At 41.5% G+C, this 26,268-nt stretch overlaps 1 protein-coding gene across 6 annotated transcripts in view; it reads right to left on the bottom strand.

Moving 5' to 3' along the window:
- Nucleotides 1–26,268, bottom strand: part of si:zfos-2326c3.2 (mitogen-activated protein kinase kinase kinase kinase 4) — a 322,043-nt gene that overhangs the window by 203,183 nt on the left and 92,592 nt on the right. For all 6 annotated transcript variants that reach the window (XM_059976720.1, XM_059976715.1, XM_059976716.1 and 3 more), the window contains exon 4: nucleotides 12,077–12,202. In XM_059976720.1, the coding sequence (XP_059832703.1) occupies nucleotides 12,077–12,202 (126 nt within the window). The remainder of the gene's footprint in view (nucleotides 1–12,076; nucleotides 12,203–26,268) is intronic.

Genomic DNA, 26,268 nt, shown 5'->3' with positions numbered 1-26,268 from the left:
ATACCCTCTCCACATCCACACTATCAAGGCCTTTCACCATTCGTTAGGTTTCAATTAGACTATCGATCATACGTGAATACATGCTCAGAGCCATCAGAAGCTCTTCATATGACAAAATATTCAATCCTAGAATAATTTCCGTGAACTTCCTCTGAACTCTCTCCAGTTTCACCACATTTTTTCTAAGGCAAGGGGCCCAAACCTGCTCACAATGTTTCAAGTGAGGCCGATCAGTAAACTTTCAACTTCCGCCTTAAATAAACCCATGCACTTGGCCTTCACCACAGTCTGTGGCACAGCATTCCACAGATTCACTACTCTTCCTACCAAAATCCCTCCTTTGCTCTGTTCTGTCCTTTGCCCCTCACTTATGAGTCTGTGCCTCTATTTCTGGATACCTCCACCATAGGAAGCATCTTCTTCACATCACCCTATCTGGTCCTTTCGACATTTGCTAGGTGTCAATGAGCTCCCCCCTCCACATTCTTCTAAATTCCAGTGAGTACAGGCCCAAAGCTGCCAAATGCTTCTCATATGTTAACCATTTTATTCCCAGAATCATCCTCATAAACCTCCTTTAGACTCTCTCCAACGTCAATATATCCTCTCTGAGATAAGGGGCCAAAAAACTATTGACAGTACTCCAAGTGTGGCCTGACTAGTGTCTTATAAAGGGTCAGCATTATCTCCTTGCTTTTATATTCTTGAAACACTGTAAATGTCAACATTGCATTTGCCTTCTTTACCACAGACTGAACCTGTAAATTAACCTTTTGTGAATTTTGCACGAGGGCTCCTAAGTCCCTCTGATATTTGAACCTTCTCCCCATTTAGATAATAGTCTACTGTATTGTTCCTTTCACCAAATGCATATTCGAAAATTTCCCAGCACTGTATTCCATCTGCCACTTTTTTGCTCATTCTTCCAATTTATCTAAGTCCTATTGTAATCATGTTGGTTCTTCAGGATTACTTACTCCCCCCCCCCCCCATCTATCATTGTATCACCCACAAACTTTGGTCTAGGTGACTTATCTTAAGACCTTTGAGTTTGCCTAGCACTTTTTCCTTTGTAATAGTAATGGAACTCACTCCTGCTTCCTGATACTCATGGACCACTGGCACATGGCTAGTGTCTTCCACACTGAAGACTGATGGAAAGTATTTATTAAGTTCATCTGCCATTTCTTTGTCCCCCATTACTACCTCACCACCATCACTTTCCAGGCGTTCTATATCAATTCTCACCTCCCTTTTACTCTTTATATAACTGAAAGATCTTGCAGTTTCATGCTTTATATTATTAGCTAGTTTGCCCTCATGTTTCATTTTTTCCTTTATAGCTTTTTAGTTGCCTTTTGTTGGATTTTAAAAGCTTCCCAGTTATCAAACTTCCCACTCACTTTTGCTACTATATATGCCCTTTCCTTGGCTTTTATTCAGTCCTTAACTTCCTTTGTCAGCCATGGTTGCCCCTGCCCTTTGCCTATTTCTTCCGTGGGACTTATCTATTGTGCGCCTTGTGAACTATTCCCAGAAACTTCAGCCACCTCTGCTCTGCTGGCATCCCCACCAGAATCCTCCTCCAATCCACCTGGGCAAGCTCCTCTCTCATGCCTCGGTAATTCCCTTTATTCCATTGCAATATTGATACATGTGACTTATGCTCCTCCCTCACAAATATTGAGTATGAAATCAATAATATTATGATCACTGCCACCTAAGAGTGCTTTTCCATTAAGCTCCCTCATAAGATCTGGGTTATTACACAACACCCAATATAAGACAGCCTTTTCCTAAGTGGGCTCAAGCACAAGCTACTCTAAAAAACCATCTAATAGGCATTCAACAAACTCCCTCTCTTGCGACCTGACACTAACCTGATTTCCGAACCCTCTTGCATATTGAAGACCCCCATTACAAATGTGTCATTACCTTTATTACATTCCTTTTCCAGCTCCCTTTGCAATCTCAACCCCATATATTGGCTACTATTTGGAGGCCTATTTGATTCCCATAATGTTGTTTTACCCTTGCAATTTCTGAACTCCACCCACAAAAAAATCACCACTTTCTAACCCATTGTCATCTCTTTTTGAAGATGTAATTCCATCTCCTACCAAAAGAGCCACCCACTACTTATGCCTTCTTGTCTGTCCTTTCCATACAAAGTTTATCCTTCGACGTTAAGCTCCAAACTATGGCCTTCTTTCCACCATGACTCAGTGATGCCCACAACATCATATTGATCAATCTTTAATTGAGCCAGGAGTTTGTTCACCTTATTCCAAATGCTACATGCATTTAAATACAACACCTTCAGTCCTGCATTCGTTGACCTTTCTGAATTTTGCCTCCATGGTACAACTTAACTCTGATCTGTCTGCATTTGTATCCCATCATTGGTTTGTCCTTCCTTACGTTCATCATCGACTTGTAAACCTGCTGGCTCATCCTCAGCTCTATCATATTAGTTCCAATACCCCTGCCATATCACTTTAAACCACTCCAAAAACTCTAGTAAACCTGCCTGCAAGAATATTGGTCCCCCTCAGAGTGAAGTGTAATCTGTCAATTTGCACCTCATTTTTTGTATATTCTCTCCACTTAGAAAATAGTCAACCCTTTCATTTCTTCTACCAAAGTGCATGGCTGTACACATCCTGACACTGTATTCTATTTGTCACTTTGCCCATTCTCCTAATCTGTCTCAGTGCTTCTGGAGCTTCTCCACTTCCTCAAACTACCTGCCCCTCCACCTACCTTCATATGATCTACAAACTTTGCAACAAAGCCATCAATTCTATTATCTAAATCATTGACGTAAAAAGAACCGCTTCCAAAAAAGACCTGTATGGAAAACCGTCAGCAGCCAACCAGAAAAGGTTCCTTTTATTACCATTCTTTGCCTCCTGCCAATCAGCCACTGCTTTATGCTTGCTAGAATCTTTCCCGCAAAGCCATAGCTTGTTAAGTAACGTCATGTGTGGCACCTTATCAACAGTCTTCTGAAAAGCCAAGTACACATCAATAAATTCCTTATTGCCTATCCTTACTACTTCTTCAAAAAAATCCAATAGACTTGTCTGGCAAGATTTTCCCTTGAGGAATCCATGCTGACTATGGCCTATTTTATCATGTGCTTCCAAGTACCCTGAGACCTCATTCTTAACAATCGACTCCAACATCTTCCCAAGCGCTGACATCAGACTAACTGGCCTATAATATCTTTACTTTTTCTGCATCTCCTTTCTTGAACGGTGGAGTGACATTTGCAATTTTCCAGTCTTCCAGAAACATTCCAGAATCTAGTGATTTTGGAAAGATCATTACTGCTGCCTTCACAATCTCTTCAGCCATCTCTTTAAAACTCTGGATTGTACACTACCTGGCCTTTCAGTTTCCCAAGAACTTTCTCTCTAGTAATGATAACTTCACACTCTTCATGACCTCTGATACCTGGAGATTCCATCATACTGCTAGCATCTTCCAAAAGGAAGAATGATATAATATACTCCTTCAGTTTGTTCGCCATTTTCTTGTCCCCATTACTACCTCTCCCGGAACATTTTGCAGTGGTCCAATATCTACTCTCTCCTTTCTTTTAGACTTCACGTATCTGAAGAAACTTTTGAAATCCTCTGTAATATTATTGGCTAGCTTAATTTCATATTCCATCTTTACCTTCTTAATGATGTTTTTAGTTGCCTTCTGTTGGTTTTTAAAAGTTTCCCAATCCTCTAACTCTTGCTGTATTATATGCCCTCTCTTTCGCTTTTATGTTTGCTCTGACTTCCCTTGTTAGGCACAGTTGTGTCATCTTGTCTTTAGAATACTTTTTCTCGTTGGGATGTATATATCCTGTGCCTTCTGAATTGCTTCCAGAAATCCTAACCATTGCTGCTCTGCCATCATCACTGCCAGTGTTCTTTGCCAGTCAGATCTGGCCTACTCCTCTCTCATGCCTCTGTAATTACCTTTACTCTACTCTAATACTGATACATCTGAAGTTAGCTTCTCCTTCTCAAATTTCAGGGTGAATTCAATCATTTTATCATCTTTCTCCTAAGGGATCACCTGCCCTCAGCATTCTTTTACCTTAAACTCTCTAATCCATTAAAATCCATTGCACAACACCCAATCTAGAATAGCTGATTCCCTATTGGGCTCAACCACTAACTACTCTAAAAATCCATTTTGTAGGCATTCTAGAAGCTCCCTCTCTTGGAATCCTGCACCAACCTGATTTTCCCAGTTTACCAGCATTTTGAAATCACCCGTGACCTTTGTAAAATTGTCCTTTTGGCATGCATTTTCTATCTCCCATTGTAATTTGGTGGTCACATCCATACTACTGTTTGGAAATCTGTATTTTACCCTTGCAGTTCTTAGCTCTATCCACAATAATTCCATCCATAATTTACCTCTTTCTAATGATTTGATTACATTTTTTTACCAACAGAGCAATGCCATCCCTCTGCCTTCCTGCCTGTCCTTTTGATACAATGTGTATTCTTGAACATTAAACTCCCAGCTAAAATTTTCTTTTGGCCATGATTCAGTGATACCTACAACATCATGCATACCAATCTGAAATTGTGCTACAAGTTCACATTCCTTATTCCATATACTGCACGCATTCAAATTTAACCCCTTCAATTCCTTTTCACTCTTTTCGATTTTGTCCACCTTTTACATGGCCACTCACCCTATTGACTGCAATTCTGCCTATCAACAGCTTATCCTCACTACACATTGCCTCTGTTAGTAAAACAACTACCTCATCTTCAGCACTATCACTCTGGTTCTCATCCCCCTGCCAAAAATCTGCAGATACAAAGAGATTGTGAAGAAAATTGTGTGACAGCACGGAAGAAGATCACAGAAGTAGACAACAGCACTATCTTGTTAAGTAAATCTGATATTTTGAAACACTGAAGCAAAGTCTTCCTGATTGTCTGTAATTGCTGCTACAAACAATCTGACTGTGCTTTGGATAATACCATCTACAAACAGTGCCCACTTTATCAGGAACACTTGTACACCTGTCTGTTAATGAAAATATCTAATCAGCGAATCATCTGGCAGCAACTCAATATGTAGAAGTATGCAGGCATGGTCAAGGGGTTCAATTGCTATTGAGACCATACATCCAAATGGGGAGGTGAGAAGTGACTTTCACAGTGGAAAGATTGTCGTTACCAGACGGGATGTTTTGAGCCTCTCAGAAACTGCCAATCTTCTGGGATTTTCACATTCTCTAGAGTTTACAGAGAATGGTGTGAACTCAAAAAAAAATCCAGTGAATGGCATTTCTGTTGGCAAAAATGTCTTATTAATAAGAGAGGTCAGAGGACAGTGGCCAGACTGGTTTCAGCTGATGAGAACACAACAGTAACTCAAATAACCATGCATCACAACTGTGATGTGCAGAAGGGCCTCTCTGAATGCACAACACATTGAACCTTGATGTTGATGGGCTACAGCAGCGGAAGATCATGAACATACACTCAGTGGACACTTCATTAGTTACAGGAGGTACATAATAATGTGACTACTGTGTGTACGTTGATTCCATCAATACAAATAGGACACAGGATATCAAAAACAACAGATTCTGCAGATGCTGGAAATCCTGAGTAACACACAAATAATGCTGCAGGAATTCAGCAGGTCAGGCAGCACCAATGGAAAGGGATAAAACTTCGATGTTTCGGACCAAGTCTCTTCATCAGGACTGGAAAAGAAGGGTGGAGAATCCAGAATAAAAGGGTGAGAGGAGGGTAAGGAATACCAACTAGAAGGTGATAGGTGAAGCCAGGTCAGGGGGAAGGTGGGTAGGTGGGTGGGAGATGGAGGGTTGAAGTAAGAAGCTTGGAGGTGATTTGTAGAAAAAGTGAAGGGCTGAAAGGTGAAGGAATCTGACAGGAGACGAGAATGGACAATGGGAGAAAGGAGGATCTGTACACAAGTTATGATGTTCAGGGCAAAAATGAACCTTAAGGGGTTGTGCCTATAAATTTCCTTTTCCTCCACTTCCTCAGAACAAAAAAAATGAAGATCTGTCAATCCATTCAGCCCAATTAATTAAATGGCCACATTAAACCCAATAAATAAAGTATGTTGTTAACAACTAAGATGTGGTTTTGTGAAAAATGAACAATTAAGCCATTTAATATAAACATTTCTTGAATGCTGGTTGACTGAAAAAATAAGCTCTAATTTTGAAGTGACCTTACAGAAATTCCTTTCATAGATTTAATTACATTCTGGCATCAAGATTCAGGGCACTGGACAGTATCTACATATGGAAAACAATTTCTTCTTAGAAACCTTAGAGACAAGGTCAACTGGCCACTGTTCAGGGAGGCAAGGGTAGTATAAAAATAATTGTCAAGTATTCCAAAGGTTAGGGGCAGGCAGGGAAATTAATGACCCAAAGAATGGGAGGGAGCCTGAAGAGTGAATGGGGTAGGCTTCATTTTGCATCAAAGACTAACGCAGTGCAAGGTGTGTTGTCCGAGTAGCCCTCAAGAGTTGCCATGCTGGAAGTGCCAACATAGCATGCCCACAAATTACTAACCCTAATCTGTACGTCTTTGGAACATGGGAGGTCACATGGATGACATACAAATTCTTACAGACAGCAATGGTGATTGGACCCTGATCTTACACAGTGAACGGTTACACTAATTGCTATGGTACCCTGCTGCAACAGGCCTAGGTATTGCTGAGCAACTATCTAAAGAGCATGACGGAACAGAGATCCTCAGAGAAGATCTGTGTTAATGATGAAATACTGAATGCAACACAGGTAAATACTTTATTGCAGTCCCCATATTGTTTGGACATTTGAATATTTTATTCCAGCAGCAGTGATATGACCAACCTCTTAGAATTTTGATAATCTATTAACATGGACAGAAAATTAGCTATCTAACAGAAAACAAAGACTGGGGACAAATAGGCCACTGTCAGAGTCATAAACTATAAACACAAGAGATTCTGCAGATGCTGGGAAATCTTGAGGAACACACACAAAGTGCTGGAGTAGCTTGGCACTTTGGACTGTGATGAAGGGTCTCGGCTGAAAATATCGACTGTTCATTCCTCACCATAGATACTGCCTGACCTCCTGAGTCAGATGGCTTCCACAGTGATCTATGCTGAGGCCACAGTGGTTTTAATCTATATTTTCAGTTAGTGGAGGAGAGAGTACTTTGCTGATGATTGTCAAGGAGCCACAACACCAGAGAACAAATTTGCTTTCTATCTGCCGTGCTTTTGGACTTAACACCTGTCAAACAAATCCTTGACATCCACCTTCAGGACAAGACCATCAGTCAATCATGTTGAAGGATATCATATGTAACACAAAATATTCAGGGGAAACAGTTCAACTCTAAATGACCTCAGAGAGAGCTAAATGTACAGTACACTCACATTTCATGAATCACGAGATTCTGGAATGGTTCCGGAGAACTGAGAAATTGCAAATGTCACTCCTCTCTTCAAGGCGGGAGAAAGGCCAGAAGAAAAGAAATTATAGGCCAGGTGGCTTGATCTCAATGATTGGAATTGATTGTTAAGGATGTGATTTTGGGGTACTTGAAGGCACATGATAAAATGGGCCTTAAAGGAAAATCTTGCCTGACAAATCTGTTGGAATTCTTTAAAGAAATAACAAGCAGGATAGACAATGGAGAGTTCCTGGATATTATGTACTTGGGTTTTCAAAAGGCCTTTTACAAGATGCTACATACAAGCCTGCTAAACAAGCTAAGAGGCCAGGGTATTACAGGAAAGGCGCTGGCATTGGTAGAAACATTGACTGATTAGAAGAAGGCAAAGCGTGGGAATAAAGTGATCCTTTTTGGATTGGTTGCTGGTGACTAGTGGCATTCCACCGGGATCTGTGTTGGGACTGCTTCACTTTACGTTGTATACACGACTTGGATAATGAAATTGGTGGCTCTCTGGCCATGTTTATGGATGATATGAAGATAGGTGGAAGGGTAGTTAGTGTTGAAGGAGCAGAGAGGCTGCAGAAGGACTTAACCAGATTAGGAGAATCAGCAAAGAGGAAGTACAGGGAATACAGTGTCGGGAACTGTATGATTGCGCACTTTGGTGGAAGGAATGTAGGCATAGACTTTCTAAATGAGGAATAAACTAAAAAAATTGAGTTGCAAAGAGATTTGGGAATCATCGTGCAGGATTCCCTGAAGGCCAATTTGCAGATTGAACCAGTGGTGAGGAAAAGCCAACAGTTCTTCCAGGTCGAGGAGCAGTTCACCTGCACAGCATCCAAATTTATATCATGAGCTCATTGTTCGTGATATGACCTCCTCTACATTGGAGAAGTGAAACATTATAGCACAGTCCAGGCCCTTCAGCCCACAATGTTATGCTAACTATATAGCCAACTCTAAGATCAATCTAACCTTTCCCTCCCATGTACCCCTTAATTTTTCTATCATCCATGTGCTTACCTAAGAGTCTCTTAAATGTTCCTAAGGTACCACTACCACTACCCCTGGCAGGGCATTCCACACACCCACTACTCACTGTGTAAATAAAACTCGTCTCTGATATGCCCCCTATACTTTCTTGCAATCACCTTAAAATTATGATCCCTTATATTCGCCACTTTCACCCTGGGGGAAAAAAATCTCTTACAACTCACTTGATCTATGCCTCTTATTGTCTTGCACACCTCTATCAAGTCACCGCACATCATCCTTTGATCCAAAGAGAAAAGCCCAAGCTCACTCAAACATATAACATGCTCTCTAATCCAGGCAGCATCCTTGAAAACCCCCCTCTGCACTCTCTCTATAGCTCTCACATAATTCCTCTAATGAAACACAGAATTTGTGGCATCTTGCCAGAGCATTTCTGCTTAGTCTGCAAATGTGACCCTGAGATTTCACTCACCTATCCTGTTAGTTCTTTTCCCCACTCTTCCTGGCGCTGCTTGCTTTTATTCTCCTACACTGATCATACTTTTCATGTCTCATGAAGATCCATCAGCCGATAAAGTCTCTGTCTGTTATCAGAACATTCTCTTCAGTCGTATTCTCCCGCTAATTTCCCCATCTCTTTTCTCACAATGCCCATCAACTTGAGTTGGGGAATCGAGAACTAAATTTAGAACAGAGCCTCCCAACCTGGGGTCCAAGGTGAGTAAGTTGTGGGCGTGCTATCTTGGTGTTGGAAGCAGTGTGACACTAGCAGGCTTTGCCCGCACATCATTGATGGAAACCACGCATTTCACTGTATCTTTTGGTATGCGTATGACAAACAAAGCTACTCTATATTCTTTAAAAATACAGGCCGATGGGAGAAGCTTAGATATGAATCTTGGTTGTTGTGGAGCAGCTGGCCTGTATGGCCCATTTTTATGACGTGTTAACTTCCTCAATCCTCCTGCTACCCATTTATACCCGGGGAAATTTATAGCCAATAAATAATCTACCCACGTCACTTTTGCGTGTGAGAGAAAACCAGAGTACAGGGGGAAACCCAAGAGGTCCCTGTTTAAGTATACAAACCATGCTGCCCAAAGTAAACATAACAAACAGTACATCTCCTCTGTGGTCTGTACAGCCCTTGGGACTTAGTATTGAATTCCTCAACTTCAGGTAACCAGTTTTACTTCCTCTCCACATAGGTTACTGGACATTTCAGTTTCAATTGTAGCTCTTTGTTTCATTTCTCTCCTGACTCTGATAGGTGGTCTGCACCTGATCAGAGACATTCCCTCTGTATCCCCCTTTTGGAATGTAACATGCTAATTTTCTTACTTCTCCAGTTCTGAGAACCTAAAATATTAACATTCACATTCTCTCTCTTATCCCCACCTCTTTCTCTCTCCCACTGTTCCTCCTTCCCTCCCTCCCCTCTCCTTTTCTCTCTCTCCCTTCCTCTTTTTCCCTCTGTCTCTCCTTCCATCCCTCTCCCCCTCCCCCACTCCACCATTGGCGCTCTGTGAGCATGCCCAGTGCTTCTGGTACTCTCATTATATTTTGATGGCTTAGAATGTTTTTAGGATGCCATTATTTTAAACAAGCTTTCTCGTTTCCCCATTTTAATTCAGTTGAAATGATTGATAATGATTCCAGTTCTTAGAATGTAGTATTGAAGATAACCGAGAATAACACTGACAGGAATGAGTGAGCAGAAATGAACCTGCTGCTGTTATAAAGATAAGATAAAGATTCAAATTTTAGTGCAAAAGGATCTAGTGCTTTATGTTTCACATGTGTATCGAAACTCAAAAATAAAATAAGTTGTTTCTGTATCAATGACCGACGTAGTCCGACGATTGTGCTGGGGTGCCAACCTGGCATGTCTAACTCTAAATGTGCATCTTTGGAAGGTGGGAGGAAACTGGAACACCTGAAGGAAACGCACATGGTCATGAGGAGAACGTAAAAACTCCTTATAGACAGCTTAGAACACGGAGCATTGAACAGTATAATACAGGAGCAGACCCTTCAGCCCACACTGTCGTGCTAAGGCAATTAAGTTAGTAATCAAATGGGCAACCTAACTAATCCCCTCTGCCTACACAATGTCCATATCCTTCCATTTTCCTCCCATTCATGTGCCTATTTAAACATCTCTTAAAATTCCCTAGTATAGCTGTCTCTACCACCACCCTGGGCAGCACGTTCTGGACACCTACCATGCTCTGTGAGAAAAAACGAACCCGTCACACCTCCTTTAAAATTACCCCTTCTCACCTTAAATGCATGCACTCTGGTATTAGACATTTCAACACTGGAGAAAAAACTACTGCCTGTCTACCTATGCCTCTAATTTTATAAAACTCCACTCCAGTACTGTACAGATCTGCACTCTGTCACCACTGCTCCAGAGAAAACAGCTCAGGTTTGTCCAACCTCTTGTCATAGCACATGCACTGTAATCCAGGCAGCATCATGGTAAACCTCCTCTGCATCCTCTCAAAAGCCTTGACATCCTTTTTATGAAGGAGTGACCAGAGTGACCATGCGATACTCCAGATAAAGCTGCAATTATAACTTTGTGACCTTTGAACTCATTGCTTCGACTAATAAAGGTAAGTAAGCCATATGCTCTCTTAACCAACTTGTGCTACCGCTTTCAGGGATCTATGAACTTGGACCCCAAGATCCTTCTGCTCATCAATGTCTTGCCCTTAACGGTGTACTGTCTCTTTACACCTGATCTACCAAAATGCAACACCATGTTTCTCTAGGATAAACTCCATCTGCCGTTTCTCCATCCATATCTGCAACTGATCTATATCCTGCTGTATTCTTTGACAGCCTTCCACACTATCCACATTACTAATCATTTCTAATCCACCCATCTACATTTTCATCCGGGTCATTTGCATCACAGACAGCAGAGGTCCCAGGACAGAGCCTTGGGGAACATCACTATTTACAGATTTCCAGCTGGAATAAGTCCCTTTGATCACCACCCTTTGTCTCCTGTGGGCAAGCCAGTTCTGAATCCAAATGGCCAACCTACCATAGATTCCATGTATTTAAATCTCCTGGATGAGCCTCTCATGAGGGATGTTGTCAAGCACCTTTCTAAAATCAGTAGGATGCTTAATAGCAGATTGACCCCGATTGATGGTCACTGGTGCTGTAAAGCCACTGCGCTAACCACTACTTCACTGTGTCACCCCAATAGCATCAATAACCATTAACAATGACAGCTTTAATGCCTTTCACTTTTGCAAATTCTGGCCCAGAGGACTACATGTGCTTGATTCGCTGATCAAATACATGTTTCAGTTCATTGTCATTCAACCGTACACATGCACAGAACTAAACAAAACAATGTTCTTCAGAGCCCAAAGTACAAAACACCGTACTTCAATCATATACGGCTCATAAGACAATATTAGCACAATAACATTAACAGATTAAAATGTACTCTGTGGACATACAAGCCGACATAGTCATAAAGACATAAATTTGTATAGTTGTTTGGTTTACTCCATTTGTGTTTCTGCAGCTTACAGTACAGAAGACTTACTGTTGTTACACACGGTTAAACTCAGGTAAGCACTTACCCAGAGCTGATCTTCATGACTGGAAGGATTTGTTCTGATGAAAGCCCCATAATATGTTGCAATGTTCCTGTGATGTGAATACTTCTTCAGCATATTAATCTCCAGCTTAATTTCCATTTCTTCATCCTGTAAGAAGTGAATCAGTGTTCATTAACCTGATTCCTTGTATAGAGCAGCTCAGCTCTTGCTATAACTTCTCCTTTTGCCATTTACCGACTCAGCTGAAGGTTATGAACACTAAGAGATGTTCAACCATTTCAAAGCACGTTACACCCATTGAAGGATTTCAAGACAAGTTTATGGTGAGGTACAGGTAAAATGAAAACCTTGCTTACAGCAGCATCACAGGCACATACAGTCAGTTTGATGTTGCAGTGTTTGCTGAGCTTGGCAATTAGTTTGCAGATGTTTCATCACTAGCTGAGGTGACATCCTCAGTGCGGAGTTGTTGGAGTTTATCTTTGGCAGTGCGCATGTTTATATTCGTTTGCCTCAGTCCTGATTGGGTACCTCTTCAGTTGACCTTTGAATTCAATTAGGGGTAGCCAATATTCACCACCATCCTAAGCATAACCTCAGTGCCCACTTTATTAGGTACACCTGCACACCTGTATATTAATACAACTATCTAATCAGCCAATCATGTATCATAAAAGCATGAAGACATGGTCAAGAAGTTCAGTTATTACTCAGGCCAAATATCAGAATGGTGAAGAAATATGACCCAACAAGTCATAAAGAAATACAGCACAGAAGCAGGCCCTTTGGCCCATCTAGTCCATGCTGAAATCAATTAAACTGCCTACTCCCATCAACCTGCACTGGGAACATAGCCCTCCATACCCCTACTATCCATGTACCTATCCAAACTTCTCTTAAGCATTGAATTTGAGCTCGCATGTACCAGCTGTACTGGTAGCTCATTCCACACTCTCACGAGCCTCTGAGTGAAGAAGTTTCCCCTCATCTTCCCTTTAACCTTCTTACCTTTCACCCTTAACCCATGACCTCTGGTTGTAGTCCCGCCCAACCTCAGTGGAAAAAGCCTGTTTACATTTACCCTCTATACCCCTCATAATTTTGTATACCTCAGACTTTGACCATGGAATCATTCTTCATGCCGGATGGGTTGATTTGAGTATCTCAGAAACTGCTGATCTCCTGAGATTTTCATGTACAACAGTCTCTAGAGTTTACAGAGAATGGTGTGAAAGGCAAAATAAAATCCAGTGAGTGGCAGTTCTGAAAGCAAAAATGCCTTGTTAATCAGAGACTCGTTCAAGCTGACAGGAAGATGGCAGTAACTCAAATAGCCATGCATTAGAACAGTGATGTGCAGTAGAGCATCTCAATGTCCAACACATAGCAGCAGAAGACCATGCTGAGTTCCTCTCCTGTACTATTAAAATGCCCATTGAGTGTAAGTTCAGCCAGCACACAGAATATTAATTATATAAGACAGTTTAGAGAAAAATAGTCTGAGTAAAACAAGACACCAGTGCAAAGCAAAACACAATGGAGGTGAATCCATGGTAGTGTAAAATTTGGTCCACAGTGTTCCATTGCTGAGGTCCAGCTTAGGGTTGTCCAGATTGATTCAAGAATCCAATGGTTGTAGGAAAGTAGCTCTTCCTGAGCCTGGTGCTGTGGGGCTTCAGGCTTCTGTAGCAGTAGCAGTGAGAAGAGGGCATAACTCAAATGAAGGGTCAATGTGTTGAGTGTGGTCATTATTGTAGGACAGGGAATGAGTCCAGAAAAGGATCTGTTTTAATCATGTTGGGCGAAGGTTCAGGATCAGAATCAGGTTTATTATCACTGACCTATGCCATGAAATGTGTTGTTTTGCAGTGCAATACATACAAACAGATTGCTATAAGTTAAAAAAAGAAATATAATAAATAATAAATAATAAGAAATAAGGTTGAGTACAAGATTGGAAAAATTGAACTGAGCCTGGCAAAATACATCTAACTGCAGTCACTTTACATAGTGAGTGAAAATAATAATTTCCTCCATTCCATGGACTTTGTAGGAATTTTAGGATATTAACTTTGTTTCCTGGCACAAAGTATGCTAACAAAATAGAAGCAGCAACTTGAAAAGTCAAAGGGAGCAAGATTAATAATTTTAAATTTTTAATCGAGTGAGAGCTTTTGAATTTTGCAAAGTCACCTAAGCACTAATAATTCATTCACTGAAGGAGTTTTAGTTTATCCTCCTGAAGAAAAAGGAAAGCCGGGAGGGAAAGGGAAATATTATTGATGCTAAGCATTACTCGGTTGTATCTCTGACAAATATAAGAGCTAATTTATGGCTCTCAAATCTCCAAAAAGGTTCTTGATGTGAAAAGCAAACTATGCAGAGACTGTGGAACCTTTTGGGTGTTTCTTGCATTTGCTAATTTTATTTTCGTGTTTCAGCATTTCAGAGTTTTACTTTCAAGGTCACAAGTTGACAACTTGGGTTCACAGTACCGGCCCGGAGACATCAAATGCTTCTCATACATTATAAACTGGTTCATTTCCGGGATCATTCTTGTCAACCTCCTCTGGACCTTCTCTGATGCCAGCACATCCTTTCTTGGATAAGGGACCTAACACTGTTCTCAATATTCCCAGTGTGGTTTGACTAATGGCTTACAAAAGCTCAACATTACATCCTAGCTTTTACATTCTGCTCCTGTTGAAATTAATCCTAACCAAGTACCACCGACTCAACCTGCAAGTTAACCTTTTGGGAATCCTGCATGTGGACTTACAAGCCCCTTTCCCTGTATAAGTCCTTCTGCAGATTCACTGCTTCCCCAACACTACCCGCCCCTCCAACTATCTTAGTATTGTCTGCAAACACAAAATTATTAATTCTGTCATCCAAATCATTGACATAAAAAGAAGTGGCTCCAACACCAACCCTTGTGAAACACCACTAGTCACCAGGAGCCACCAGAAAAGTACTCTTTTATTCCCACTTTTTGCCTCCTGCCAGTCAGCCAATCCTTTATCCATGCTAGTATCTTTCCTGTAATACCATGGTCTGTTATCTTGTTTAGCAGCCTCATGTGTGGCACCTTGTCAAAGGTCTTCTAAAAATCCAAATACATGTAAACAACATCCACTGCCTTTCCTTTGTCTATCTTGCTGGATATTTCTTCAAAGAATTGACAGAATGCAGATAATATTTCAAGTCTGGGTACATTTCACCAGATAGTTGACGACTTCTCTTTCTACAGGCACTGCCAGATCTGCTGAGGAATTCCAGCATTTTCAGATTTCCTGCATCAATGAGTTTTTTTTTAAATTCTGATTTTTATTGGGATTACAATATAGGATCGGTACGTGTTTGACGTTCTGTATGTCGTGGGCCCGAGGGGCCTGTTCCATGGTGACTATCATCATGGATGCCCCTCCCCTCCCCTGGCATCCAGGCCATTCTCTCTTTTAGCTGCTGCCATCAGGAGAGAGGTACTTGAGCCCCAGGACCCATACCACCAGTTTCAGGAACAGTTATTACCCCTCAACCATCAGACACTTGAATCAGGGGTGATAACTTCACTCACTCCATCACAAGACTGTTCCCACAACCTATGGACTCACTTTCAAGGACTCTTCCTCTCATGCTCTCAATACTTAGTGCTTATTTATTTGTTTATTTTTTTATTTTGTATTTGCACAATTTATTTGTCTTTTGTTGTGTATGGTCTTCCATTAATTTTATTGTGTTTCTTTGTATTTACTGCAAATGCCCCTCAAGAAAACAAATTTCAGGGCTGTATACGGTGACATATATGTTCTTTGGTAATAAAATTACTTTGAATTTTGAATTTTAATCAGAGCTGAAAGAGTATCACATACAGAACTTCAGCAGAGTAAAACTGGCTGAGTTTGTAATGAGTGTGTCGGTATCTCAAAGAAAGTCATCCCATTGACTCAGTTGATAGCACTTGCAACTCAGTAGGGTAGATAATATGGAACTATCAGAGATTGTCTCTGCCAGGCTACATAAGAGAAGCTGTTGTCGGATCTGGTGATACTGATCCAGAAGTTTTTTTGGAAATCAAGAATGAAGGTTAGAACTTGGTGGTTATGGTGGTTTTATGAAGTTAAAAGAACAAAAGAATGAAAAAAGGAATGAAGAAAAAGAAATCGTGACCATCTCATTCTCAGACTAAAGATAAAAGCACGTTCCAGTGATAACAATGAACTACTAAATAGCCAGATTCAAGCAGAGTAACATCTGCTGCAGAGAGGAAAAAAATCTGAGAAGCTGCTGGAAAATACCGATCAGCTAAAGATAAAGATTAGCTTTATTTGTCACATGTACATTGAAACATCGAATCCTACAGTGAAATGCATCAACTTAGCAAAGATTGTGCCGGTGGCAGCTCATAAATGTCGTTATACTTCTGGCAACAAGATATCTTGCCCACGTCTCACTAATCCTAACCTGTACATCTTTGGAATGCGTGATGAAAGCAGGTCACCCAGAGCAGGGGTTCTCAACCTGGGGCCTATGGACCCCTTGCTTAATGGCATTGGCCCATGGCATAAAAAAAGCTTAAGAACCCCTGACCCAGAAGAAACCCACATTTTGATGGGGAGAAAGTACAAACTCTTTTTCAGACAGCGACAGGTCCTGAAGCCTTGAACCTGACCTCTAGCGCTGTATAGCCGCTACACTACTGTGCTGCCTTATACTATAATTGTAGCTATACTACAGTTACTATAAAAGTTACTGAACAGTTAAATGTATATACTGTAGGCAATTATATAAAACATATAAGTATAGGAGAGTTAAACTACAAGGAAAATGCTCAAAAATACACTCTAATCCAGCAAGGGTAATTCATCAGCTATAATGTGTTTTGAGGCATCGGCAGACCATCAAAAGGCTCTTGCGACTGCACATTTTCTCCCGCATAATGTACTAACAGTGACTGCATGAATTCACTACAGTTTGATGGCTTTACAATCCTTAATACATTTCCAAGGATTAGATGCACCCTTGGAACAAGTGATGCATTGCTCTCTCTCATGTACTCTGTCAAATGTCCTTCACAATAACGGGTATGATGATTTTTAAGTAGAAAATTAGCCCAAAATTTTCAATTCGATAAGCACTTGATGTGCTGTAACCCACAAGGTTACTCGGATTTGGCTCTAGGATGGATGGCTCTTTTCCAGTCAGCTTTGGAACACTAAACAAAATCCGTTTATTCTGGTTGTAATTGCAGAAATAATGAAAGGGAAAAAGATTCAGAAATGTGAAAATAAAGAAAAACTGTAAATGCTGGAAGTCTGAATTGAAAACAAAAACGGATGAATATACTCAACAGAACAGGTAGGATCATTCACACCAACGACCTTTCAACCAGTAACACGAAATATTTCTCTCTCCATGGATGCCATCTGGCCTCCTGAGTGTTCCCAGAATTTTCAGTTTATACACTCAGTGGCCACATTATTAGGTACACCTATACATCTGCTCGTTAATGCAAATATCTAATCAGCCAATCCTGTGGCAGCCACTCAATGCATGAAAGCATGCAGACACGGTCAAGAGGTTCAGTTGATGTTCAGACCAAACATCGGAATGGAGAGAAAATGAGTGCATGGAATGATTGCTGGTGCCAGACAGGGTGTTTTGAGTATCTCAGAAAATGCTGATCTCCCGCAATTTTCACACTCCAGAGTTTACAGATAATTTTTTCCAAAAAAAAGCAAACGAAAAAACTATCCAGTGAGCAGCAGTTCTGTAGATGAAAACGCCTTGTAAATGAGAACGGTCAGAGCAGAATAGCCAGGCTAATTTGAAGGCAACAGTAACTCGGAAAATCACTCATAGCAGTACTGGTGTACAGATGAGCATTTACAAACACACAAAACATTGAAACTTGAAGTGGATGGGCTGCTACAGCAGGAGGCTCTGGACTCCACCAGCATCTTGTGGTGGGATCTCAATGAGCAATAGTGTGGTTGTCGTTCCCCGAATGTGACTGTCCTGTGGAGTGGAATCAGCTGTGAGCAGTGACCTGGAACTGCTCTGATGGATTTGTGGCAGTCTCCTGTGGAACTTTCCCTGGCTCAGTGAGTTGAGAACCTCATGCAGGAATGCTGGGAACAGCATGCAGTTTGTAGATCGTTGAATAAAGACACAAAAAAATCTAACTTCACGGAAGACAGGAAAGAAACACAATCTCGATCTCTTTCTGATACAAATCACTGATTAGCAACCATCAACCTTACCCTCAAAGTTAAGCCGAGTGCTAAAAAACATCAGTCCATTGTGCAACAATAGCTATTTATTGTTAAAACATTTATAAAGTAAGATTGGCTTCATTTGTCACATGTACATTGAAATATACAGTGAAATGTGTCACCCAGTCTGAGGATGTGCGGGTGGCAGCCTGCAAGTGTTGCCATGCTTCCAGTGCCAACGCAGCTTGCCAAAGTAGGTCTTCGGAATGCGGGAAGAAACCCAAGCTTCTGTTTAGCTCGGCATTGTGTTCGTTAACTCTGTGCCGTCAATGACACCCAGAGGGAACCCCGGGGAGAACGTACAAACTTTTCACAGATAGCGGCAGGAGCTTAATCCTGCTCATGATCGCTGGTGCTGTAGCATCTATCCAAAGGATAGCTGGTGTGCAAAACAATGTGGAATAAGGGTATGGTAAAACTGTGGCTATTTGAGACAAGCAAATTAATGATGTAATGAAATGCAGGATGGAATTTACATGCTTAATACCAGTAATAGTGACCATTATTGCGAAAACCTAACTAGTTCTCTAAAACCTTTCAGGGAAAGAAACCAACTTTTCTAACCCAATCTGACCTTTAAATGGCATGTGGCTAACTTTTTAAATGCCCTCTAAAAAAGAACAGCAAATTGCTGTTATGTCAAATGTAAGAAGCCTTGCCTATGGTACACACAACCTGTGAAAGAGCTTGATATATATAAAAAAAGAAATCAATATATCAAAATAGCAATGATAGAGATGAAAATGTGTGACATGTCTTCACCACATCACTCAAAGACTTTATCAGATTACGGTCAAGTCTTTGGGTGTTGCTACCACACCCTCAGCACTCTAAATGCATATCCTGTTACAGAAATGTATGATCAATTCCCATTAATGGGCTGAGACTTCAAAAATTTCTCACCTCTTTCAGCTGCTACCTGTTACCTTAAATAGAAGCTGACACAACTGTTTGAAAGGGTAGAATGAAAAGGTTATGAGGAGTATTTGATGGCACTGGGCCCGTACTTGCTGGAGTTTAGAAGAATGAGGGGGAGAGATCTCCTTGAATGTTGCAAGGCCTAGATAAGGAGGATGTGGTGAGGATGTTTCCAATAAAGGGAGAGTCTAGCACCAGAGGGAACATGACTTAGAATGGGAGCGTGTTGCTTTCGAAACAGATGAGGAGGAATTCCTTTAGCTAGAGGGTGTAGAATCTGTGGAATTCATTGCCACAAATGACTGTGGAGATCTTTGAGTATGTTTAAAGTGGAGACTGGTATGTTCCTGTTAGTAAGGGCGACAAAGATCTTGGGAAAAATGCAGCAGAATGAAGTTGAGAGCGATAATAATCGGCCATGATGAAATTGTGGAGCAGGCTCAGTGGGATGAATAGCCAAATTCTGCTCCTATGCCTTATGGTTTTATGGTTTAAGCTAGCTTGTATTCTAAGTCTGTGCCCTCTGCTGCTAGACTCTCCCATTACTGGAAACATACTCACCACATCCACTCTATCTAGGCCTTTCAATATTCGATAGGCTTCAATGACATCCCTCCCCCTCCCCTCATTCTTCTAAACTCCAGCGAGTACAGGCCCAGAGCCATAAGGTGCTCCTCATATCCTTGTCATTCCACCCTTTCAAACAGATGCTTCAACTTCTAGTTAAACAGTTAGCTTTCATTAAAATGGGGGTCTTGGCCTAAAGTGTTGACTGTTTATTCCTCTCTATAGATGCTGCCTGACCTGCTGAGCTCCTCCAGCATTTTGTCAGTGTTACTCTGGATTTCCATCCAGCATCTGCAGAATCTCTTGTGTTTATAATGTACATACTTTATTTACAAATTTACTTTATTGCACAACAAAACAAAAACATGAATAAATTGTGTTACAGAGTTGTATAAAATGACAAGAAGGGACTCTGTCTTTTCTCCTATTCTCCTTTTCTCTGGGGTGACTCAGCAAAAACCTAATTTTGTAAAGGGAATCTGGAACTAGAGGCACAGGTTTATGGTGGTGGGAAAAGATTTAATAAGATGTTTAGGAAAAATTTTATTTCACACAAAAGATTATATACATCTCGAATGAGAGTCGAGAGAAAGTGGATGAGGTCGATACAGCTTATTTGTTCATTATGTGCCATGTCACGTGACAAAGACAATCATGCTCCTTCCATGCCCCTGATTGTTCTTGGCAAAGTTTTCTGCAGAAGTGGTTTGCCATTGCCTTCTTCAGGGCAGCGTCTTTACAAGGTGGGTGACCCCAGCCGTATCATGCCTGGGATCAGTAGATGCATAACCAGGAATTCTGATATGCACCAGCTGCTCATACGACCATCCACCACCTCCTCCCATGGCTTCACGTGATCCTGATTGGGAGGGGCGGAGGGGGGGGCTAAGCAGGTGTGACACTTTGCCCAAAGGTGACCTGCAAACTAGTGGAGGGAAGGAGCGCCTCACACCTCCTCTGGTAGAGACCCATCTCCACAACACCACCCAATTACAACATTTAAAAGGTTTAGAAGGTTATGGGCTGAACACTGTCCAATGGAACTAACTTAGATGGGACATTTTGGTTGGCATGGATGAGATGATTCAAGGGGCCTGTTTCTGTCCTCTGTAATTCTATGAATTAATTTAATGCCCTTTATCCAAGATGCACTCCCTGGTTTACAGAAGTTTCAGGTGCATTGTAAACATCTATGCTCCCACTCCAGGGATACACAGCAAAAACCTAATTTTCTAAAGGGCAGGCACAGGAACATGTAGACACTGGGAACTGGGGCAACACACACAAAATGTTGGAAGATTTCAGCAGGTCAGACAGCATCATTGTGGAGAAATGGACAGTCAACAGTCAAGACCCTTCATCTGGACTCAGTATGGGTGGATGGATTTAGATCTGTGAATGGTCACCTAGGCCAAATCCAGGAAGAGCTTGTTATGTCACCTCAAATCAAATCCTCCTTCCCAACAGTTCAAACAAAGCTGGAAGGCTGTATATGTCACTAAGGCAATTTAAGAAGATATTGCCAGAATTGAAAAATTATCGACAATGAGGGGAGACTTCATTGTCTGTTTCCATTATAGCTAAAGAGATTTTATTGAACTGTGTAGAATTCTGAGAGACATGGATAGGGTAATCAAAAAGATCATTTTTGCCTTCTCAGAAACAACTAGGTAATGTAAGTTGAAGTGAATTGGCACAACGATTAGAGAGAAATTGAAGAAAATATTTTCCCACTCAACAAATACTGGGATCTGGAAATCACTTCCTGAGAAAGTGATGGAGGTAGAAAACTTTACAGCATTTAAAAGGTATCTCGACAAACTCTTGAAGAGCTGTTGTGTACAGGGATGCTGACCAAAACCCCGGAGTTAATCAACATGGTTAAATTTTAAACAGTGTGCACAGAATTCTTCTACATCATATATTTTGATTAGAGTTCTCAAGCTTTTTAAAATTGCATGACCACTCAGTGAAATTCTTACACTTCGTAAGCCTATGACTTCTGAGAGTGACTGGGTTTCAATATCCTATTGGTTAAATGGGTGTAAAACCACACTGACACACTTCAATGGTGTTTTTGAATGCTGATTCGGTATTCGGTCCGTATGACTGTAAGATGTAGTACACAGAGTTTGCCTTTGGAGGACCACCAGTGACGTTTCCGAGAGGTAACCACCTGTTACCTTTTTACATTTGAGTACTTTATAACTTTATTTCCACATGTCACCAGCTTTCTCTTTGATCTAAACTTTTCAGTTGGGAATAATTCCATTTCTCTCCTTCACCCTTGATTCCAGTACATTACTCTGATCAGCAAACAGTTTCAAGTGCAGCAGTGGCACATTCTAAACCGTTCATGTTCTCAGTTTCAACTGAACATTTGGTCAGGATATGCCAAAAGTAAAAATAATTAAATATAGAAATAATTTGCATTAGATATTCTACCCACTGTAGATTACTGAATTCTAGACACTTCATCTACTCTTTCTCATTTGCCCTCTCTCTCTCTTTCTTCCTATCCCTCCAACCTCTCTTTCTCCCCCATTCTCCCACTTTCTTTCTCACCCTCTCCCCTTCTCTGTCTCTTTGCCTCTCTCTTTGTCCCTCTCTCCCGTTTCTCTCTCTTTCACACTTTCCTCCTCTCTTTCTCCCCTCTTTCCTCCTCTTTCTCCCCTCTTACCTCCTCTCTCTCCCCACTTTTCTCTCTTCCTCCCTCTCCCTCCCCTCTCTTTCTTCTTCCTCTCTCTCCCCCACACTTCCCCCTTTTTCTTTCTCCCTCTTACCCTCATCTTTCTCTTTCCTACACTCTCCCTCTCTCTTAACCCCTTCTCTCTTCCTCCTTTCTCTTCCCCACCACTCTCCTTCTCTTTGTCTTTCCTTTCCATTCCTTCCTCTTTCTCTCTTCCATACTTTTCTATGTTCAAATATACTACATTCCTTAAAACGAGAAGTAAATGCAAAATCTTTCCTAAGTTTCTTTCACTATTTCCTTTATTTCTTTTTCAAGAACATTAATAGCAACAGTTTGCTCTTTGATAGCAACACTGTAGAGCATCTCAAGATTGATTAACATTTGATAACTTCAAATGAAGTTTTATACCTTACAAACCTTACACATGTTTTCTTTACAGTCCCTCAAGGATATACACCCTTGAAATCTGTTGTAACTTTCATGGTTATAATGCAGAAATAAATTTGGCAGAAGCAGGAGTTCCACTTACTTTATTTTAGCTTTCTGCAGAGGGAGCTGATGCCACATCAGGCAGGATTTTCCACTGGCAACCCATTTTGAATTCTACTTCTCATTCCCATCCTGACATGTCATTCCAGGATCTCCTCTACGGCCATGTTGAAGCTACTCTTGGGCTGGTGGAGTAACACCTCATATTCAGCCTGGGTAGTCTCCAACCTGATGACATGAACATTGATTTCTCCGATTTCCAGTAATTTCTCCCCCTTCTCTCTTTTTCTATTCCCCCATTTTGGCTCCCCTCTTTCCCCTTCCGTTCTCCTCACCTGCCTATCACATTCCTCTGCTCATCCTTCTCTTTCCCTTTCTCCCATGGTCCACTTTCCTCTCGAATCAGATTCCTTGTTCATCAACTCTTTTGCTCTTCAACCAATCACCTTGCAGCTTCACCAATCACATCACTCTTCTCTCCCACCCACCCACCGTCTCCCTCACCTGGTTTCACCTATCACCTGCTAGCTTGCACTAATTTCCCTCTCCCCTTCTTATTCTGGCTTCTTCCCCCTTCCTTTCCATTCCTGATGAAGGGTCTCAGCCAGAAACATCAACTGTTTATTCCTCTACACAGATGCTGCCTGAGCTGCTGAGTTCCTCCAGCATTCTGTGTGAGTTACTCTGGGTTTTCAGCATCTGTAGAACCTCTCGTGCTTATGATGCCACGTTAGCTTTGATCAGGAGGGAGCGTGTGGTTTCTCTTCCCTTTTCACTTGTGCCTTGGGAGTGCTTTTAAGAGGATTGCGTTAATGGACTTGCTGTGGGATGGATCTCCTTACATGACCTTGCACTTAGTTTGTAGGAAGCGTGAGTATAATATGGCAGTGTTTTCAGGAAAAAGAAATCTTTGGTGAAAAACCAGCAGACTACTAAAAAGCAGCTGTGATGTTATCTGCAAATGGCAAAGAGTGGAGAGTAGTTTGCCTGCTTTCCTTCTCGGATGTACAACAATGGAGTTTCAGTGTTAAGTGAGACTGTTTGGCTCTGACTCATTGTGATTGTGTCTGAGAACCCAGACCATCTGTTACGTCTGGTGAAAACAATAACAAGCAATTGACACTCATAGGCAGCTGAAGGGTGAAGGGTGACCTGGTCATGCATGTCACACTCCACGAGCTGGAGATACCTCATCACATGCTTGGCCCGACACACGTTTAAGTCATGGGGATTGGAATGTTTACCACATAGCGGAGATAATCTTAGATTAGTTCAGCTTCATTATTTGTCACATGAACATCAAAACGGACAGTGAAATGTGCTGTTTGTGTCATCGTTTGCGATGTGCTTGGGGGCAGCCTGCAGTGTCACCAAGCTTCTAGCACCTGACTAGCATGCTCACAACTTGCTAACTCTAACCTGTCTGTCTTTGGAAAGGGCCCAGAGGAAACCAGATGTTCGTGGGGAGAATGTCCAAACTCCTTGTAGGGCAGCTGTGGGAATTGAACCCCAATCATCGACTGTTGGAGCTGTAAAGTGATTCACTAATACTATGCTACTGTGCCGCCCCCCACCCCCCCCATAATTATAATAATGAATACTGAATGGCAGGATTACAGAATGCGTCACAGACAGGGGAATGTATGTTAATGTTCCATGTTGGATAACAGAATTCACCTGCGAACCTGCTAGGGTTGTCTGTTGTATCCTGTTCTCCCAATGCGGCCTTCCCTACATTGGTGAGAAGCGTCGTAAATTGTGGGACGTTTCAGTAAGCAAAAGCCGAACCTCCTGGTGGCCATCCACCTGCCAATGGTGGAACTCACTGCCGGTGGTCAATCATTTTAATTCTGATTCCCATTCCTGTTCCTGGTCCATGGCCTCCTCTTGTGCCAAGATGAAACCACCCTCAGGGTGGAGAAGCAACACATTTGTTTAATCTCCAATCTGATGGCATGAATATCAATTTCTCCTTCTGATAAAAAAAAATCCCTCCCTCTCCCCTTTTCTTCTATTCCCCACTCTGGCTGTTTACCCCTTCCCACCTATTAACACTTCCCCGGGGTCCTCTCCTCCTTCCCTTTCTCATATGGTCCAGTCTCCTCTCCTGTCAGATTCCTTCCTCTCCAACCATTTATCTTTCTTACTCACTTGGCTTCACCTATCACCTTCTAACTATCCTCTTTCCTCTCCCTGTTCTGTCATCTTCCCCCTTCCTTTTCAGTCCTGAGGAACGGTCTCGGCCTGAAACAGTGACTGCTTATTCATTTCCATAGCTGCTGCCTGACCTGTTGATTTCCTCCAGCATTTTGCATGTGTTGCTTAGAATGAGTCCAAGTAATAACACAAAAGAATAAAAAAATACAAAATGTATACAACTTTATTTGGTGTATAGATGAGATAAATACAAACAGGCTTTTGGGATTGGATGGGCCTAGAACTAGAAGTCATAGGTTAATGATGAAAAGTGAAACGTTTAAGGGGAACTTGAGGGGATTTACTTCATTCAGACGGTGCTGAGTATGTGGAACAAGCTGCCAGCAGAAGTGGATTTCAACATTTAAGAGAAATTGAGAAGGAGGGGTATGGAGGGCTATGGTCCAGGTGCAGGTCGATGGGACTAAGTTGATGAAGAGTTTGGCACAGACTTGATGGGCTGAAGGGCCTGTTTCTGTGCTGTGGCATTTGATGACCCTATGACTCTAAGAGCAGGATCAATCAGTTTCTTCAGCCTACTTCACCATTAAATAAAATCACGATTGCTCCCGTGCTGGACTCAACACTCTTTGCTCACTCTTACCCCAGAGCCTTGGAATATTGTGCACAGTGCTGGTTACCCTGCTCTAGGAAAGATGCCATTAAGATGTAAAGAGGACAGAGGATGATGCTGGGCAACTTTTTCACCCAGACTGAGGTCAGTACGTGGAGCGAGCTGCCAGTGAGCTGTATAACTTTATGATTCTCTTGGTGTTCAAATATCTGTTCACTACTGACTTGAATATATTCAACATATTCATTTCTGCACCTCTGTACTGTAAAGGAATGCATAATCACAATAAATTCCTCTAACTTCCATTGAATATAAGTGAAACATTACACTGAAACATCTCTCAGGGAAGCTTCCCTGTCAATCCACATGGAATATTAACCATTTCAATAACACCTCTAATATTTCTGACCTCTAATGGATATAGGCCTGAACTGCTCAGTATTTCTTTATGCACCCGATGGAAATTTTATTAGGTATCCTCTGTACCTAATAAAGTGGCCAC

Source organism: Hypanus sabinus, chromosome 8 (assembly GCF_030144855.1).
Source record: "Hypanus sabinus isolate sHypSab1 chromosome 8, sHypSab1.hap1, whole genome shotgun sequence".
NCBI classification, from domain to species: domain Eukaryota; kingdom Metazoa; phylum Chordata; class Chondrichthyes; order Myliobatiformes; family Dasyatidae; genus Hypanus; species Hypanus sabinus.
The sequence above is the reverse complement of the archived record's forward strand: the minus strand, read 5'-3'. Positions and strand labels throughout refer to the sequence as shown.